Source organism: Lampris incognitus, chromosome 16, assembly GCF_029633865.1.
Source record: "Lampris incognitus isolate fLamInc1 chromosome 16, fLamInc1.hap2, whole genome shotgun sequence".
Taxonomy (NCBI): Eukaryota; Metazoa; Chordata; class Actinopteri; order Lampriformes; family Lampridae; genus Lampris; species Lampris incognitus.
The window spans coordinates 15,326,997-15,346,552 of record NC_079226.1 but is presented as its reverse complement, the minus strand read 5'-3'; the positions used below and the strand labels follow the sequence as shown (position 1 = coordinate 15,346,552).

The window sequence follows — 19,556 nt, the reverse complement described above, 5'->3', positions numbered from 1 at the left end:
ACAATCAATGCTAGGTGAGGCCGCCACCAGACCGCCTCAGTGTTTCCTCTTGGACAGGGCCGTGGGCTAGCAGTTAGCTTAGCCTGCCCTGCTTCTGCGTCCTGTCAGACCCAGACCACCCTCGGTGTTTCCTCTTCGGGCCCACAGGACGCAGCAGACCAAGCTCTCAAGCGATCCAGCGCCAGCTCTCCCAGCCAAGCGAAATCGACGATCAAAATAAAAACGTCACACGATGACACAAACTTAAGACGCAGACGTGGACAAAAACACTGCATAATTGGCACTGGGTGAGGCCGCCGCAAATGCGAGTCCACGCCGCCATCAGAAGAAGCGTTAACTGGCAAGGATGACAGTTCTTTTGGCCGTACATCAGCGAACCACTGATTATTGAACAACAAAAACCCAAAACCGACAGAAGAGGTTGCATCTGTATATAACTAATGAAGATTGTAGGTTTTCAATATAAAAGAATGAGATCGCACAGAAGAGACCAGAACCAGAGCTTGGTTCTGCAGCCTGCATCCAAGCTCACCATTTCATGGAGTTTTGCTACAGATTTGGAGAGGTTGAGAAGCCTGGATATAACGGAGCTACCATGGGGAATAACACAGATTGCAAAATTAAGATGCCTAAGCAAAGAAAGCAATTCTTTTTTTTTTAAATCATTACTGCCTCCTGTGCTTTTCTCATGATCTCTCTGATGCGATTTTAATTTTTCGGGAAGTAGGCGGGCTTATTAGAACGGTGGACTTGTTGATTTATAAGTTGATTTTGCACTTTTGCGATGCCCATACTTGCTGTTTTTTTTTTCTCTCCAAAAGTTTTATAGGCCTTCCTTTGCCAATGTATCTCTACAGGGAAAAAGTCTTTTTGGGTCCCATGGCATCACATGACTTGCAGTACTAAGCATGGTCCCTGATTCATGGGCTAGTAAGATTTCAGGGAGAAGTCAAGCCCAGCTTACTGACCTTTATAATAGGAAGGTGTTCAGAAAGGCAACTTCCCTTCGTTTGAGCTGTTCCACTCAGGTTGTCGGTTGAGGATGCCCTGTGTTAAGACTAAGAGATACAAGGCTTCCTCTGTCCCCACCGCCATTCAGTTGTTAAATGGTAGATAGTATTCACCTGTTGTCTGCAGGTTGGTTGTTTTCCATGGTCTGTTTAGTTGAACTCCTTTGGTTGTCCTTGCCCAGTACGCCCTGTTGTTATGTTTGTTTGTTTTTTTGCTGTCCATCGGTGATGTGTCAATTCTTCCTTAGTGTTTGTGTGTTTTGTTTTGTGTGAGAGTTTTATATATACGGGCTGCAAACTAATTTCCCTCTAAGGGACAATAAAGATACTGTGACCTTGATCCCATATCAGCTTTAATACACTACAGCTGTTTTCTGGAAGCCTGGTGGCTAGCTGTCGTAATGCTACTTGACAGAAAGCTTAAAATTTGTTTTCTCTTTGGGATATTACAGTTAGAAAGACTAAATTTCACCAAGGTTAGCCTTAGAAAATAAGACATTTTGTGAAAATATTGATTTCACGCATCCTCACACGGGCACAGAATTCCCCCCTTGGCTTCTTTGAAAAGGGTTTCAGTTCCTCAAGCGCGAGCTGCCCTGTGCAGCATTTCATCCTGTGTTTGTGAAATTGCCACAAAGATTATGTGGTTTTCAGCTGGGTGTTATGAATCTTTTGCTTTTTGTGTAACTTATAGAACTAGGCAGAACATTTTGAGCCACAAATGTGAGTATATCCCGTGTGGATGATATCATTGTAGCTAGTGGATTATTCCTTCTCTCTCTAAATCTGTCATCCTGCTCATCACAGATGGCAGTGAACATGGTATGGCAATTAAAGTGATTACATTGTCAAGTGCAGCTCAACTCGCTGACAGCGCCCTCTTAGATATGGGACAAGAATCAAAACAGTAATGGCCCTACTGTTTAAAAGCACAATATTTGGCACAAGGTTTTGTGTTGTTTTTTTGGCCATATGCTCATGTGAAAGTGCTCGACACCTACAAATGCTCAGTAAACTAACAGAATGTCTGCTGTTGTTGTGTTCACAGGGTCCCATCAAAATGGTTCCTCAACGCACTCAAAGACAGTCCTGCAGATATCCTTTCACTGAAGTGTGGGTGTGCGTGTGTGTGAGAGAGAGAGAGAGAGAGAGAGAGGAGAGAGAGAGAGAGAGAGAGAGAGAGAGAGAGAGAGAGAGAGAGAGAGAGAGAGAGAGAGAGAGAGAGAGAGAGAGAGAGAGAGAGAGAGAGAGAGAGAGAGAGAGAGAGAGAGAGAGAGAGAGAGAGAGAGAGAGAGAGAGAGAGAGAGAGAGAGAGAGAGAGAGAGAGAGAGAGAGAGAGAGAGAGAGAGAGAGAGAGAGAGAGAGAGAGAGAGAGGGAGAGAGAAGAGAGAGAGATCTTTGTTGGTCATGTCCCTTCATCCTCATAGCACCCCTTCTATTACAGTTCCTTTAACACTTCAACACCATGAATGGTGTTGAAGTGTGTTTTTGGACTTAACACTTAAAAAAAAAGGGCTCCTGTTTTTCCTTTTTTCCTCTATTCCCAATTCTTTGAGCTCCCCTGATCCAATTCTGACCAATTCTGATTATGTCCACTGACCGCACAGAGAAACTGTCCCAGTATTATTACTCTGAGCTGGACAACCAGACCAGCCTTTCTGGCAGCGCCTCCGAATGTGTTTATGGGACATAAGAGTCTGTAAATTGATTATATGGAGGAGGCCTACCCAGGTATAAGAAGTGGTGTCCAAGGAAATCTTTGTTTTATGACCAACGTGTTATGATACACATAACTGATATTCTCTCATAATCATTTTTCAGAAAAAAAATCAACAAACATTTAATGCAAGCACTAAAAACCTGTCATCTAAAAAGAGTGTGATATATTGCACCTTTGATATAGCGACCAGTGTTGGTTAGACATTTGGTGTTTGTTGACTGCCAGCTTGTGGAAATACTGGAATGATGTGGCTTTTCAAAGATGTTCAGTCTTCTTCTCTGACTGCAGTGTTACAGCCCCTTGCATGACTGCTTTGCATGATTAGTTCTGTTCATTTGGGCTTACACAGCACGCAAGGTGGATCTCCTCTCCTTTCACTATCTGTGTCTCTGTCCATTGATCTCTATCTTTCTTTCAGTTCAGCTCACGACAGCCCCCTCCCTCCCCAGCTCTGTCAGTGATGTGCGAGCAGGATTTGATAGATGTGCAAGTATGTTCGTGCAGTAGATGCCAAGTATGTGCAAGACATATTAAGCTACTGCTGTTACAAACACACTAAATCAGCTTGTTGTTTCAGTGCAACATCAATTAAATCACAACTATGTTAAAACCATGTCTATGTAAACCTTATCGTTTGAGATTTCAGTAATTTTCAATGCCGTGCCATTTAACCTTGGCTTTCAGCCATAAAACCATGCAAAGGAGGTAGGAAACGGCAACATGTTGGGTCGTTTTAAAGGAGTCCTGTTCTACAAAAAATAAATTTGCCTAGTTTTGGCATGGATGGAGCAGTATTAAATGTTACTTTTTAATTAATGTTCATTAATAAAGCATGGCATTAGTACTTACTTGCCATTTCTCCAGAGTTTTGTGTCAGAAGTACATCACTGGGGAGTCCGAATAGTGTAGCGGACTATTCCGTTGCCTACCGACATGGGGATCTGCGGGTGGGAAGCCAGATGTGGGTATGTGTCCTGGTCGCTGCACTAGCGCCTCCTCTGGTCAGTCGGGGCACCTGTTCAGGGGGTGGGGGGAATAGCGTGATCCTCCCATGATGCACTACGTCCCCCTGGCAAAACTCCTCACTGTCGGGTGAGAAGAAGCGGCTGGTGACTCCACATGTATCGGAGGAGGCATGTGATAGTCTGTAGCCCTCCCCAGATCGGCAGAGGGGGTGGAGCAGCGACCGGGGCGGTTTGGAAGAGTGGGGAAATTGGCTGGATACAATTGGGGAGAAATAGGGAGAAAAAAATCCAAAAGAAAATATTACTACACCACCTGAAAACGCTCCATTTCATATTTTTAGGAGAGAAAGAGAGGCACAAAAATAATTATTAAAATTTATTTTTCACAGCTTTTGGGGGTGAAGAAATGCAAAACCAGTGTGTTAAATAGAGGCCTGGAAATGATATACAATTTTTGGAAAAAAAACAAAAACAAAAATATAGGACGTTGTCACTGCCCCTGCACACTGTTTCTCTGAGCCCATGTATTAAATTAGTTTTCCAACAAGATGGCTCTCCATCATCCTTTAGATGTAGTTTCTGAGTTATCAATGTAAATATGCAAAACCATCGCACACCATCAACACAGCTGTCCAATTATTTCTGAGTGATACTATCCAGAGGTTTGTTTGAGATGTATTATGCTCAAATTATTCCAATAGTTTATCCTTGAGCATTAACTATGTATCTAAGTTGGCGTTGGGGAGGCATAAATGACGGTCATTTTTCACAGCAAATTTCGGAGCCCGGGGTTGGTATGGAACTATCAGTTTGCAACACATGGGAAATAGACAACAGATTAAGACAGGTAAGCAAAGCTGAGGCTGATTTAAATGAAATGATTTGTGGATACATAAAAATAAAACTAGTCGGTCATTCACCCCTGTAATTACATAATCGGTTGGAGAGCAGTGGTCAAGCAGTTGTAATACGCTGTTATTACAAGGTTATAACATGAGCATACTTATGTCTTTATGCACGCTTAATAATCCATGTTTGATTAGGATACTTAACTCGTTTCAGACAACTCTTTACACATAACAAATTTGCCATTTTTTGTTTTTTGGATTTTCCCCCCCCCCCCTTTTTCTCCTCAATTGTACCTGACCAACCACCCCACTCTTTGGAGCTGTCCCGGTCGCTGCAGCACCCCCCCTGCCAATCCAGGGAGGGCTGCAGACTACCACATGTCTCCTCTGATACATGTGGAGTCACCAGCCGCTTCTTTTCACCTGACATTGAGGAGTTTCGCCAGGGGGACGTAGGATCCCGCTATTTCCCCCCCCGAAAAGGCGCCCCGACCGACCAGAGAAGGCGCTAGTACAGCGACCAGGACACATACCCACATCCGGCTTCCCAAACGCAGACACAGCCAGTTGTGTCTGTAGGGACACTCAACAAAGCCGGAGGGAACATGGGGATTCGAACCGGCAATCCCCGTGTTGTTAGGCAATGGAATAGACTGCCTCGCCACCTGGATGCTGCCAAATTTGCATTTTTGAGTTGAAAATGAATTTATGCACATAATCGGGGATTATTCTAATTTGAAGTAGTGGTTGCCGTTTGACATGCATATGACATATGACATGCATATGATATGAAATGCAGTCTGTTTATTGACATGAACATTTCTCACCAGTAAACTTACCCTTGGGAAAAGTATCTTTCCTCTCACATATAGGGATACTACTGTGATGTGTAACAGAACAAACCTTTTATCTGTCCTTAGGGAAGCAAGTTGGCAAAAGCCAGTTGGCCTGTGCTGACAGCCAAACAGTTAATCACACATTCAAAGAAATACAGTAATATGGGCACGGTAGCCCAATGGTTAGCACTGTTGTGTCATAGCAAGAAGGTCCTGGGTTCGAACCCCAGGCCATCCCAGGTCCTTCCTGTGTGGAGTTTGCATGTTCTCCCTGTGTCTGCATGGGTTTCTTCCGGGTGCTCCAGTTTCCTCCCACCATCAAAAAGACATGCATGTTAGTGTTAATACTCCTGCCTGTGCCCCTGAGCAAGGCAATGGAAAGAGGAACTGGAGTTGGTCCCCGGGTCCTGCAGCTGCCCACTGCTCCTATACAATAGGATGGGTTAAATGCAGAGAACACATTTCATTGTAAGCATACATGATAAATTAAAGTGTCTTTCATTCTTTTCTTTTCTAAAAAGACCTCCTACATTGATATTCAAATGAACTTGATGATGGGGGGGGGGTTCCAGTTTACTTGACAAGAAGTATCAGTAATTAAAGTTTTTTTTCCAACTTGAATCCCTGTCTGTAACCCAGATCAAGTTGAGATTATAGGGCAGTGACTTTCTTTGTCTTTTGCTGAATGAAAAGTGTTTCTCTTTTAAAGAATCGCTTAGCAAACCAAGCTGATAATGTAGATACTGTCCTACAACAGTTGAATAAACAGAGACTTGATAGTATCACACTTGATAGTATCACACAGCTGAAGTAAGTTAATGACATGTTTGTCCTCCGAAGGTCGGTGACAGAAGTTGAAAAGGGGGCGAAAGCGGTTGATGGGGAGAGTCTGAGAAGCAAAAAGAACAAGTCATTCAATGTCGAGAGTTCAATTGCAGTTGAGCAGATGAGTTGATTTAAAAGACAAAACAATTACGGGCATCTGGGTAGTGTAGTGGTTTATTCCGTTGCCTAACAACACGGGGGTCACCGGTTCGAATCCCTGTGTTACCTCCGGCTTGGTCGGCTGTCCCTATAGACACCTGCGAGTGGGAAGCCGGATGTGGGTATGTGTCCTGGTCACTGCACCAGCGCCTCTTCTGGTTGGCCTGTTCAGGGGGGAGGGGGAACTGGGGGGAATAGCGTGATCCTCCCACGTGCTACGTCCCCCTGACGAAACTCCTCACTGTCAGGTGAAAAGAAGCGGCTGGCGACTCCACGGGTATCGGAGGAGGCATGTGGTGGTCTGCAGCCCTCCCCGGATCGGCAGAGGGGGTGGAGCAGCGACCGGGACAGTTCAGAAAATAGGGTAATTGGCCAAGTACAATCGGGGGGAAAAATCCCCCCCAAAAAAAAAAAGACGAAACAATCTCAGCTTTTCTTTCTCAAATGCACCGTTGTATATATACTGTATGTTAACCCGAATGCATCTCGCACAATATTCATGTTCACTATTGTTTAGAGCAGGGAGAAGTGGTGTGCTCATGGTTGTCCATGACTGCATTCCTGCAGTAGATAAATAAACAGGCAGTTAGAGGATTGGCAGGAGGAGGCCTACCCTCAAGCTATAACCCAGTATGCTAGCATTGATAGAGCGCTACATATCCTCTGACCACTTATGCTGTGCACTGTGTGTGTGTGTGCGTGCACGCGCGCGTGCATGGGTTTGTGCATGCATGCGAGTGCCTGTGTGTGTGCTGACATAAATAGCGCATTGGAGCTGAATTTTCCTTGACATTTTGCATCACTGTGCTGGAGGTGGTGGTGTGCTTCTTCTCTGTTTGGTCCATAGTGGGCCTGTCAGGTTTCCATACCTACCTGATCAGCTCCAATCAGACCACCAATGAAGATGTGAGTATGGAAATACACACGTAAATAAAGTTTGGACTCAATTTCATAGGGATGGGTCTTACAAGACCATTAGCCTTAGTACAACATAAAACCTTTTGACAGGATTTGTTATGAACTGTACAAACTGTGTCGTAATCTGTACGTATGCCATCTACAGTACCCTACCCAGTCTCTCTGTCTCTGTCTCCTGTGTTTTTGGATGCAGAAATAGTGGGAGTGGGAAGGGAGTGGGTCTCTATTTTTGATAAGTACAATTTAATCTTATTATGCTTCAAGAGGGCTGAAATATTACACATAGCTCCTAATATCTGCTTTTTATTTTTTTCAAAGTTTGCAGTGACCACAAACCAAGCAGGTAATTTAGCTGATACCATTAATTTACTCATACTTGTGGACAATATACCTGTATTAACCCTGTCATTGTGTTAGTGGTCCACTAAGCCTACTAGAAATGGAACAGGCGATTGTCATGAAACTGAAATATTTCGTTCCTAATCACAGTGTCACATGCAGATTCTAGTTTCGCTGGCAGTGCACCACTGAAGCGGCTAATTAAGAGTCAGTTATTACACTCGGAGCGTTTGGGCCCTCACGCTTGAGATAAAGTTCTTCTTTTTTGCTCTTTCTGTATCAGTGGCTGATCATGTGATCGTGTGCTCTCTTCCAGATTAAAGGCTCTTGGTCTTCTAAAAGGGGGAAGGATAACTACAACCCTTACAGCCATGGCAATATATTCACTAACTGCTGTGCAGCACTGTGCGGACCCCTGCCACCAAGGTGTGTGTGCCCGTCTGTGTCTGTGTCTATGGGTGCCTTTGTCCCCGGGTTCCCAGATGATGACATATGAATCAGTATCATCCCCTGTCATTCTCCTAATGGGGAATCTCAATTGGTTATTATTCATCTGCTCACTAATAGACCGATAGCACCTGTTTTCCGCTTCATTTGTTACTTCTTGTTTTGTCGGAGGGCTAAAATAGATCCGTTACTGAGGACTCCTTTTGATGTAGCGAGCATCTTTGAAATAATCCTGCCCGAGGCCTTTTCTCTATACATAGCTACTGAGGATACCACAAGAGTGAAGAGGATTTCAAGCCCTTTTCAGCTGAATGCAAGATCAAAGTTAGTTAGATTTATTAGATTTCATAGTTTGTTTCCATTTAAATGACACCCTCTTCTCTCTAAGGCTGTCAGTGACGTTGTACCTCTGTCCCCGTAGTGTTTGCCTCCCGTCTTCTTCTGGTTCAGTATTTTGCCTTCCCAATTCTCGTTTGTCCAATTCATCAGACTATTCCACAAACTTGTTTTATTTTCACACTAAAAATGCCTCACATCTGTTCTCTGATGTACTAAGTGCCATCATGTCAGTGGTGAGAAGTGTGCTTGTGTTTACCCACTTTCCCTAGATATCCAGTATCTCCTGTTATCTCCGCTGGCCACCCTACCCACTTTTACCATACACCACTCACACTGACGCTGTCAAGATGTCATGTAACACACACACACACACAGGAGAAATCAGCTCTAGCTGCTTTTAGCATCAGTCTTGGTGTGTTTGGCTTTTCTGTGCTCTGGCCATCACAACAACATTACTCACCAGTAATGACTCCAGTGGGTGCGAGAGGAAAAGTCCTCTACACAGGTGGCTGCCATCTGGGCTGTGTGAGAGAGTGTGTGTGTGTGTGTAGCCACAGGATTTCCACAGCTGGGTCCACCGATGATGAGGAAGGAATGTTTCACCTCAGCCAAGGACTGTGCAAACAGTGCTCCATGATAAATACATACATGCATACAAAACCTCTGACTGTTCAGTCACTGCTGAGGCCCTGACTCACCGTGAATCCTCATGCTCGCAGAAGTAAAGTTTTCCACTGGAATAAAATGTGGTTGAGGAGACACTCTTTTTTTTTCTACACTGAAAGTGAGGTCATTTGACCATGTTCTTAGACGGACGGCAATATGGACAGTGTTCCTAATTCCTGGAAAATTTCTTTTTGCTATTCCGGTGACCTGTTTCCACCTGACTGGCGCAGCCCCTGTAGAACACACAGTCAACAAACTCTGTTACTGATTACCCCACACACGCTGCTACACACCACTGTGAGCCGTGTGTGTGTGAGCCGTGTGTGTGTGTGGTAGACTTTTGTTTCAGATCAACTTAGCTTGGTGATGAACAGCAGCTATTGGACATGGTTAACTTATGACCACACACACATGTGTAGGTGTGAGCACATGTGTTAAACTCAGCAGGTTGTTGACTAACCAGCTGACTCAGAGTCTTGCAGCATTAATGACGGGACAGAAATAATGATTTGCTCCGCTGCATGACCTAAGTGATTGATTACTGTATGTTTGTGAATGTGTGTGCGTGAGGGAGAGAGACTGTGCATGTGGAAGACTCACATATTGAGCTTCATGCACACTTAAGATACAGTACGCACACACACTATAAGTTACCTATTGTGGCAGCTGGGTCTTTAGTGTCACTGACTCAAAAGTAATTTGAAAGAAGCTAATCCCTCTGTAATCATCTTACATTATTAGCCAGTTATTGCAGTGAAACGAAAGGCATGACCATTTCATTTGTAGATCTCTGCCTAAAGACCCCGTTCCAAACCCTCAAAGAAATGTGCTTTAGATAGTGATTTGAAAGAATATTTATGCAATTATCTTATTGTATAAGAAATGTAAGGAGAAACGTTTTGCCTGGGGATACCTCTGTTGAATATCACCAGACTGGGCCCTTGCTCTGATTCATATACTTACACCTTTCTGTCTCTTGTTCATTCTTTCACTCTAGTCTAATTAACAGACGGGACTTCATCCAATCCGATACTCCGCAACTCGCACCGCCAACCAATGGAATCACTATGTATGGAGCCACCCAGTCCCAGCAGAGCCATATGGTAAGACACTGACACTGCCCATTGTCTTTTCCCACAACTGTCGGGTTTATAACCTCATGAAAGGCTAATTACAGACTAATTTCCAGAGTGTTCCTGGTATTCTTAAAGACAGTCTACTGAAAGAGACTATGTTAATTGCGGACTACTGTCTCGACAGATTTGAGGATGCCATCTAGTACAGTGCAAGAAACGCCACAATAACAATCTAAATTCAGCCACACGCATTACTTTTAAACAGGCGTTTTTATACCCAAGGTGCAATAAAGTCTCCCTGACCTGATCTAGGCAAAGCACCCCCGTCTGAAACCTGGCCCACAGCGTGACTGCTACTGTGCCGAGCCTCTGTTAGCATGGCGTGCAGACAGAAAGAAAGCAGTCTCTCATACAGCCTGGCTGAGTGAGTGACTAAATTGTCAGCCGTTATCTTCTCGCCCATCGCCAAACAACAGCTCAACTGTCTGCCTCCTGGACAAGCCGGGACGGTAATCTTTGACCCGTGTCAATTTGAGGAATTACAGCTATAGACATCTTGTCTTGTATTAATTCAGTTCTGATGGTGTATGATTGCGACGGTCAACATGTGTAATTGGTTTAGGGTCAGGCCCACATTATCTGGCTCTAGCAGAGAGGGTGCGGGTTGAACGAGGTTGAGATTGACTATTAATGACCACCAGCCTAACTATTTCTCTCTCTCTCTTTCAATTTCTTTTTTTTATCTGTCTCTGTCTTTCCCCGAAAGCACACTACAGAATCGGGATCACTTAATAAATAGCATTCCTTCCCCACACACACACACACACACACGTTCCCTTCCTTCCATCCTGATTTAGGAAAGTAAATCCAGTTATCCATTCTCATTCCAGCAGATTGGGGTAAATGAAATTGCTCGGGATTCCAAATGGCGGGACAGCAATGTTGTTTTCTGTTGTGTTCAATTTTGCACGTAATGCTCCATGTTGTCTGTGAATTAGGTCAGCTGCTGCTTGCTGGGAGGAGCACGTGTGTGCATGGGATGTGTGTGTGGTGAGATTGTAGATTGAGCCTTGTGATTCTTGTCACTCGTTCACTTGCACTCATTCATTCCCATCTCACTTATCACTCACTTGTCAACACATGAGGTATAGGGTTTTCTCTGTCTCTTAATTCTGCAAGTAGTGTGTGTGTGTGTGTGTGTGTGTGTGTGTGTGTGTGTGTGTGTGTGTGTGTGTGTGTGTGTGTGAGATACTCTCAGCAAGCAGAGACCAAAATGTTACACTGGGAGGTTTCGTAGAGGGTAAAGGAGAGAACTACACAAGGAGTGGAACAGAAATGGGGAGCTGAGGGGTGTCGGGGTGGTGTGGCGGTCTATTCCGTTACCTACCAACACGGGGATCGCCAGTTCGAATTCTCGTGTTACCTCCGGCTAGGTTGGGCGTCCCTACAGACACAATTGGCCGTGTCTGTGGGTGGGAACCCGGATGTGGGTATGTGTCCTGGGTGCTGCACTAGCGCCTCCTCTGTTCAGCCAGGGCACCTGTTCGGGGGAACTGGGGGAATAGCGTGATCCTCCCATGCGTTACGTCCCCCTAGCGAAACTCCTTACTTTCAGGTGAAAAGAAGCGGCTGGTGAATCCACATGTATTGGAGGAGACGTGGCAGTCTGCAGCCCTCCTGGATCAGCAGAGGGGGTGGAGCAGAGACTGGGACGGCTCAGAAGAGTGGGGTAATTGGCCGGATGCAATTGGGGAGAAAAAGGGGGAAAAAAGAAATGGGGAGCAGAGGCAGGATAAAGGAAGAGAAAGGGGGGAAAGGTAATGAACAGCATCTGACTCAGTAAGCAAAGTAATGATGGGTGTAAATGTCGAACTACCTACTGCAGCCTGGGAGACAACTTTGGTTGTGAAACTGACACTGTTGGACTTAACTAGATATAATCTGGTCCTCAAACAAACTAGACCCATCCAGAGACACACACACACACAGTTTGTCTGCTGCTCTCTACGACAGTGTCAGCTCCTTGTTGAAACATCATCTTTTCTGATCTCCTTGAGCTGTCTGCAAGGCTGAATCCAGGCCACATGGATCCTAAATGTCTGGTCTGTTTCTAAGAGCCTGAAGGCCACACAGACATTCTGTTATGTTAACACGTTTAGAAATAACCACCGTCTGTTCAGTGCCAGGACTAGCATCTAGCTTTAAGTTGTTAGACTGATGGTGATGGCGCAGCATGTGTTCCTGCATCTGTCCTTACAGGTAACGCAGGTGTGAATGCATAATTTCATGCAATCGGACCAACCAAACAAAGCCACCATGTTAGCATGGCAGATGGCATCATGATTACGCTGCCGTTATATTATCAAGGCTGTAACTTTGGGTCCTTTTCCTGCTGATTTGTGTTGGTGAATTTGCATTTGGACATTCCAGCACTGGAACATCAAAGGGTTGTTCCCTTAGTTCTCATCCTAGATTTGTCTGCAGCCGGCTGGCATCAGGAAGTCGTGCCTGTGGTTCCCATGGAGACCGACGTGTGCGTTCTCTGACACGTTATGGTCCTGTGACAACGTAAAGCCTCCATTCAGGAGTTGGGCCGACATAGAGGAACGGTGCAGCCGTCACAGCTTCGTGCTCAGCTCTCGCCACTTAACTCGCTCGGGTGGTTTTCTTGCCCTTTCTTCCTCTTCTCTTCTAATTTTTTTTTTGGTGTTCTGTTAGCTGTGAGCTATTTTAAGATGGCATGTGGCTTTGATCAACCGGCATTTCCTTCCTGATGAATGCACAGTGAGTGACAAGGAATTCAAAAGCCGGAAACTCGTTTTCAACCCCACCTCTAATTGTTACCTTAGTCACTGGCAAGCCTGACGGTGTTACACTCACCCAGGATGTCCAGATGTTTTTGTTTGTTCTCCCCCAGCAAGCGGAGAGAATTAATATTTAGACCTTATGTAGATGTTGTAGAATAAATCATATTTTCCGATGAGTCGAGGAAATGGGGTTCAGATTTGTGAATTGAGCAATAATGAATGGAGGAGGTGTAGTTTCCTGTTCACCTGGTTCAAGTCTAACCACACCTCCTGGGTCAGTGGCACTGGTGAGCTGACATGCAACACAGCTAAGCTAGCATGTTCCCACATGTCAGCATGCTTCTGCGTTCTGCTGTCAGTCAGACGCTGTGCCAGAGCATACAGTGCCATGCTGTGGTGAGGAGAAATCCAAAGGGCTTTAGGGCTCTTTCACATTTCCCAGTTGCTTACTGCCTTCAGTCTTCCAGCAGAGCGAAGTAGAACAGTGGTGTAGAAAGTGAGCCTGGTAAGGGCTGAAGTGAGGGCTTTGGGGAATATTTAATTTGAACTGTGCATACAGGGCATTTCTGATCACGCTCAAGACCTGCATACTTTGCAGGTATGAAATTTACTGGATTTTCTCCCCAATTGTACCCGGCCAATTACCCCACTCTTCTTAGCTGTCCTGCTTGTTGCTCCAACCCCTCTGCCAATCCAGGGAGGGCTGCAGACTACTACATGTCTCCTCCGATACATGTTGAGTCTTTTCACCTGACAGTGAGGGGTTTCACCAGGGGGACGTAGCAAGTGGGAGGATCACGCTATTCCCCCCAGTTCCCCCTCCCCCCTGAACAGGCGCCCCGACCAACCAAAGGAGGCGCTAGTGCAGCGACCAGGACACACACACACATCCAGCTTCTCACCCGCAGACACGGCCAATTGTGTCTGTAGGGATGCCCAACCAAGCCGGAGGTAACACGGGGATTCGAACCGGCGATCCCCATGTTGGTAGGCAATGGAATAGACCGCTATTCTACCCGGACGCTCCCTGTGATGTTGGTTTTTGTGAAAAGTCATGTTCAGCCATAGCGTGGTATGACCTGGAAATACATATCATATTGATCACCAAACCAAATCCAGTGAAAGAAGTGAAATCCGTATCATGTTTAGAGTTCTGAAATGAAAAACTTGCCCCAAAAAAATAAAATAAAAAATGCAGTGCCCCCACTGACACTCTGTTAGAAGCACACCTTGCTCCTCATGTTCACCACAGGCTTGTCTAAAATGCAAACAAACAAACAGGCCTAATGAAGCTCATTATTTACTGTACATAGCTACACTATTAATAGGCAGCACTCATATTGTTTGTCATTCCTCTGTCTGATAACTGCAGAGGATGAACACTGCTGAGTCAGTCTCGAAAGGACTGTTGATAAAACATGTGGGCGACCTTCCTATTCTTTGGAAGGCAAAAAATTTTGATGCCATTCTTCAAAAAAAAAAGCCCCATTGTGTGCGAGTCTGCAGTAGCAGTCGGCAGATAAACAGCAGAAAGAGCTCTGCCTCTTTTTTCCGAGACCTTTTTTATTCATCGCCTTGTAACAGCAAGCTTAATATCAGCAGAAGGATAGAAAAAAAACCAACCCACATTTGAACTTTAAGTTAGTTGAAAAAAAAACAAAACAAGCTTATATAAGAGATGGAATAAACTTCATCTATTACCAGACATCTACCATCATTACTGTGCAACCATGACAAACAAACAGGCAAGACGTCAGGTGGTCAGCGAAGTATTTTCAGTTTTGTGCATGTCATCTCTGCTAAAACTTGTGATTGCCGCTCTTGTGCAACATGTGTGCAATACATTTGACTGGCTGTAATAAAAGGTTAAGGGTGCTAGGCTGATCTGCCCTGCAGCCAGTGCAATGCATTGATGACTCCCTTTGTCCTAACCCAGTTACTGTGTTCCATTTGTAGATGTGCGATATCCATGTTATAGAAGTCAATAGTGTGTGAGTCAGTGACTTAATGGCTCTGTGCTTTAAACTCTTGTCTATCGAGTTCAACTGTTTGTTTTTTTTTTTTCTGGGGCAGATATACTACAGGGTGGGTTTTCTTAGCGTGGTTCTGCATTCTAACAAGATTACTAACCGCTTCTCTCTCTCTCTCTCTCTCTCTCTCTCTCTCTCTCTCTCTCTGTTTTATCAACCCCCTTCACTGATTCTCTTCTGTATTCCCCTCCTCACTCCCATACTTTCTTTTCTCCATCACCCTCTCCATCTTTTTTCCCCCACTGCTGCACTCATTTGTTTTCTACTTCCATCTGTCTCCTCTGACATCATATCCACCTTGTGACCTTTCCCTCTCCCTGGCGCTTTCATTCTCCTGGTTTGCTGTCTGCTATCTCATGCTCCCCACCGACCTCCCCCTCCCCCCAGTGTGACCAAGACCAGTGCATTCAGAGCACCAAATTCGTTTTGCAGGCTGCTGCCACACCTCTCCTCCAGCAGCAGAGCAGTGAGCCGGTCATCCTTACCGCATCCCCTGATGATGGAGGCTCTCTCCCGGGCCGCACCTCCCTCGGCTTGGGGGGGCCCTGTACCTCACTGCCCCTCGGCCAGCCAACGCCGCCCACATCCACCTCCAACCTCAGCTGCCACGAGGCCACAGACATGCTGCCAATCCACGGACACAGCCACCCGCACAACCACAGCCACCCCCTCCAGGACCAGGGGGTTCACCATCACTTCCTCACCCCAGAGGAGGCGCCCTCACCCCCGGGCATGCTGCCCTGCGGTAGCCCCATCGGCCACAGCCATACCATACAGGCCGGCTTTTACCATCCAGCCAGCCAGGACTCCTTACACGAGGACTCTGTCAGGGGGCTGGTAAAACTCAGTTCTGTCTGACAAATGGGAAACCCCCACCCCCACCCTCAGCAAAACTCCCCAAGAACATCCGTCCTTCCCCCCAACTGCTCCTACTCTATCACTTCCTTTTTTTCCTACATGAGCGGCTAGCCCCGCCCTCCTACCCCCAAAATGAAGTTTTACTTCTCCCCTAGACACGCTGCAGGATGTGTGAACTGAAAAAACTGTGCTAGGAATTGAACTGGATGGAACTGAACAAATGTGAAACCAGTTCTCCTCAGCCAAATTCTTGCCAAACCTGTCCTGTGGATGTAGGAGGAGGCAGGGGATATGAGAGGCCTGGTGGTGGTGGTGGCCAGATATGAGAAGGCCAATACAGTCTCTTCTTTTATCTTTAATAGCCCAGGTGCGTAAGATGGCGTCATTTGACTTCAGACGTACGAGTACTTGCACAAGAACTTCCGGTGTGGTCTGTTGAGAGAAGAGATGTCTTTATTTTACACTCGCTGTTTGCAGGACCTCCCTAAAATCACAGTCAATGATGTACATCGCATCGTGAGTGCTTCCTTGGTAGCTCAGATGAGCAAAAAAGAACAGGGGTTTAAGATGTATATTTCAAGCTACATCAACAACTACGAGGGTGAGTAATGGCATCATTAGAACTATGCTAGCGCAAGCTAGCTAGTCAGCTAAGTTAATTGGCAGGGGCGATTAAATGAAATGATACAAATCAGACATACCTGGTGTAAAACCGAATGTCCTCATAAGAACCTGTAAATCGTCTCAGGCTGAATTTGGACTGTAGCTGGACGGTCTCTAGTTGTTTCTGGAGCACTTCTATTTGTTTCCTCATTGACTCGTTTTGGGCCAGGGCATCATCCAAAGCGGCAGGATTAGGAGCCATGCAATAGTCATGCTCTTGCAGGCTCTGCTGACTTCCATCTCATTATCAGAGGAGTCCAGAGCTGGCAGAGGGGCGACAGCAGGACGCTCCCGGCGCTCCCACACACCTAGCCTGGGTGCGGGTTTGGAGTACTCATTCCACGCAAAGAGTGGGGACAGCGCATTTCTTGAGCCTCCTTAACACACCTGTGGCTGGCGCAGCGAAATCACCTGGTTCAAAATGCCAACGACACACTTTAGTACTCTTGGTGACGGTAAATGCGTCCCTCCGAATCTTCGCTAGCCACTTAGCCCTTTCCTCGCAGTCACTAGGGAACGAATGGAAACTTAAGAGAATTATAGCACGCCGATTTCGCACACTGTGGCACACAATAGCGCTCAGTGGAGCCTGATTCACGGCGTTAATACTTGAACGCCCCATTTTTGCCGTTTGGTCCATTAATTAAAGATTTCGGACGGATAAGTCAGCAGCAAACTAATGATTCAGCAGGACGTAAGCATCCGGTTATACCGGAAGTTCTTATGCAAACAGACACACCTGGAAGTTCCGCAGCGCGACATTAATGCACCGAGCCTATTGAAGAAGACTTGTCCGTTATCCTCTGGATACCAGACAGGAAAACCAATGGTGTGTGGGAGTTTGTTTTTTTTCCTAATAAAGGGGTATATGGCTGAGTGTCAGCCAATTCATGCAAAAAGAGTAAATGTTTTGACATCACACAATGTTTTGTTTTTTTTAATCCAAAAAGCTACTTTACTTTGTCATGAGTCATGGGTCTTTATATTTTTTTTGTAAAACAAACTTAGACCGATGTGTCCATTGCTGATGGGACAGTGTCTGTTGCCTTTCTTACTAAGACATTGTTGGTGGTCAGAAGTGCAATCATGGGTGTCATGATGTTGCATATCATCTTGCTTTTTCATTCTAAAAGAAACGGAGTGTATCATGCTGTACCATACTATGTTTAAAAGATAACAGACTGTATTATGCTGTACCATACCATGGTTATTTGGGTTTCGCTTCCAAATTATTATATTTCCTGTGGATATGAATAAAAATAAATCTTTTATGGGATAAGACTGGATCTTTATTTAGATTCAGACCTCATAAAGTATTTTGTTGTGAGAAGCACGTGGTGGCTAGCTGACATCAGTTTCTTGTGAATTGGTTCCCAGAAACACAACAAGACTGCTGGTTTCAAATTGAGCCCGTCATGAATGAAGCCAAACACTTATGGGAATGAATTGCATTTGGGGCTAGTTTCAGGACATGGACTCTTCAGTTTATTTGTGCTTGTCACAATCCCTGCAAGGCTTTAAGCAACACACTTCCAAGAACAGCGTCTAAACAGGAAAAGTTGCTTTCTAAAATACTCATATCTTTGCGTGTTTAATGACGGCGGTTCACTGGTCATTTCAAAGAGGAATAGGAATTAATACAGCCTTGGGGTTTAGCTATATTTAGCAGGAGATAAATGTCACAAGGGACAGCAATTAACAGTTAGTCAACGCCAGGTTGTTTCCTGTATATGGCTGCACATGCCTGAAGAGCAACTCAAACGTGGCCTGTAAATAGCTTATCCTGTACTGCCACCTGGTGGCCATAAGGGGAAGAATTGTGTGTTGGTTTTTTTTTCCTCCCTTGGGTGAAATTGATATTGAAAGACACCAGGGAAGTAAGGTCACACTTAATCATGACAGTAAGGCTAAGGCATAGGAGGTAAACACGACACAAGCAACAAACCAGTCAATAACTCAAGTCAATGCTTCTCATGTGCAAATGTTTCCAAATGCAGCAACCGGGTGAAGCATTTCATCATTGATCCCCATCAGATACCATAATCAAACCCTTCCAGTGTTTTGAATCCATGCAAGGCCATGTGTTATTCATTCTATGCCAAATGTAAGAAGTTGGCTACAGAAAAATGATAATTATTCTTTTATTTGATAATAAATAATTTATGGTACATACAAGAGGATTTTTCATACATATACTTTACAACAAACCAAATAGGCATTGCAATGGACAAGTCTGAGAAGATTTTTTTTTTCTTTCTCTAAGAGCAGGCTACATCACTGCACCACTAAAAAGAGTACCAGAGCTGTGGTCAGGAGATGGTCACTGATGCAGGACATTAACATGAAAAACATGGTTTTGTAAAATGGGTATGAACCTAACTGCTATAACTTGCATTAGCATTGCAACAGATTACATTTGTGTAATTAGATATGGATTATTTGAACTGACCCTGCTCTACACTGTGCCGTGAACTCCGTCGTGCCATTACATGATAAATTGGTTCATCATTGACACACAAGGCAAGCTATTGCGTGTTTCATTTAGACAATAATTTTGTAGTTGAAGAACGGATACACTCCTGAGAATTGTGATTTTGATAAGTGATCAACTCGAAAAAAAATATTTAACCTGACTTTAAAATATGTAGATTGCACCCAACAATGATCAAATGTATAAAATTTGTAGAGCATCCACTGATTTAAAATGATGAAACATTTTAAAGTTCTTCATATTCGTTGTAAAATAAAATGGTCATACCTAAACCTCTGCTTCGCAATCCAGTTCCAGAATTAGGCCAGCCCTTCAATTTCAGGATTGCTTGTGATTTTTGCTGACATTTTGTGGCACACAAGCCAAAACTGTAAATACTTAATGACTTCTAAACATTAGTCCTGCAGTTGCATTTTCAAGAAGCTCATAATATAGTAGAGGTGCTCCAGTGACGGTCTTAAAAACAAAATGAACTGAGGCAAACATAGCTTATAATGCAGTTGCTGCAAACACTCAAAGGTAAATCAGCTCACAACCTGACCGCCCAAAACAGCTTATT

At 44.8% G+C, this 19,556-nt stretch overlaps 1 protein-coding gene across 1 annotated transcript in view; it reads left to right on the top strand.

The window, feature by feature from the left end:
• Window positions 1-17,776, top strand: part of LOC130126339 (palmitoyltransferase ZDHHC14-like) — a 90,239-nt gene extending 72,463 nt beyond the window's left edge. Inside the window, 6 exon segments of the mRNA XM_056295811.1 lie at window positions 2,059-2,070; window positions 2,073-2,103; window positions 7,164-7,269; window positions 7,937-8,046; window positions 10,070-10,175; window positions 15,373-17,776. Coding sequence (XP_056151786.1) covers window positions 2,059-2,070; window positions 2,073-2,103; window positions 7,164-7,269; window positions 7,937-8,046; window positions 10,070-10,175; window positions 15,373-15,843 — 836 coding nt within the window. The 3' untranslated portion in view covers window positions 15,844-17,776.
• Window positions 17,777-19,556: the final 1,780 nt, after the last annotated feature.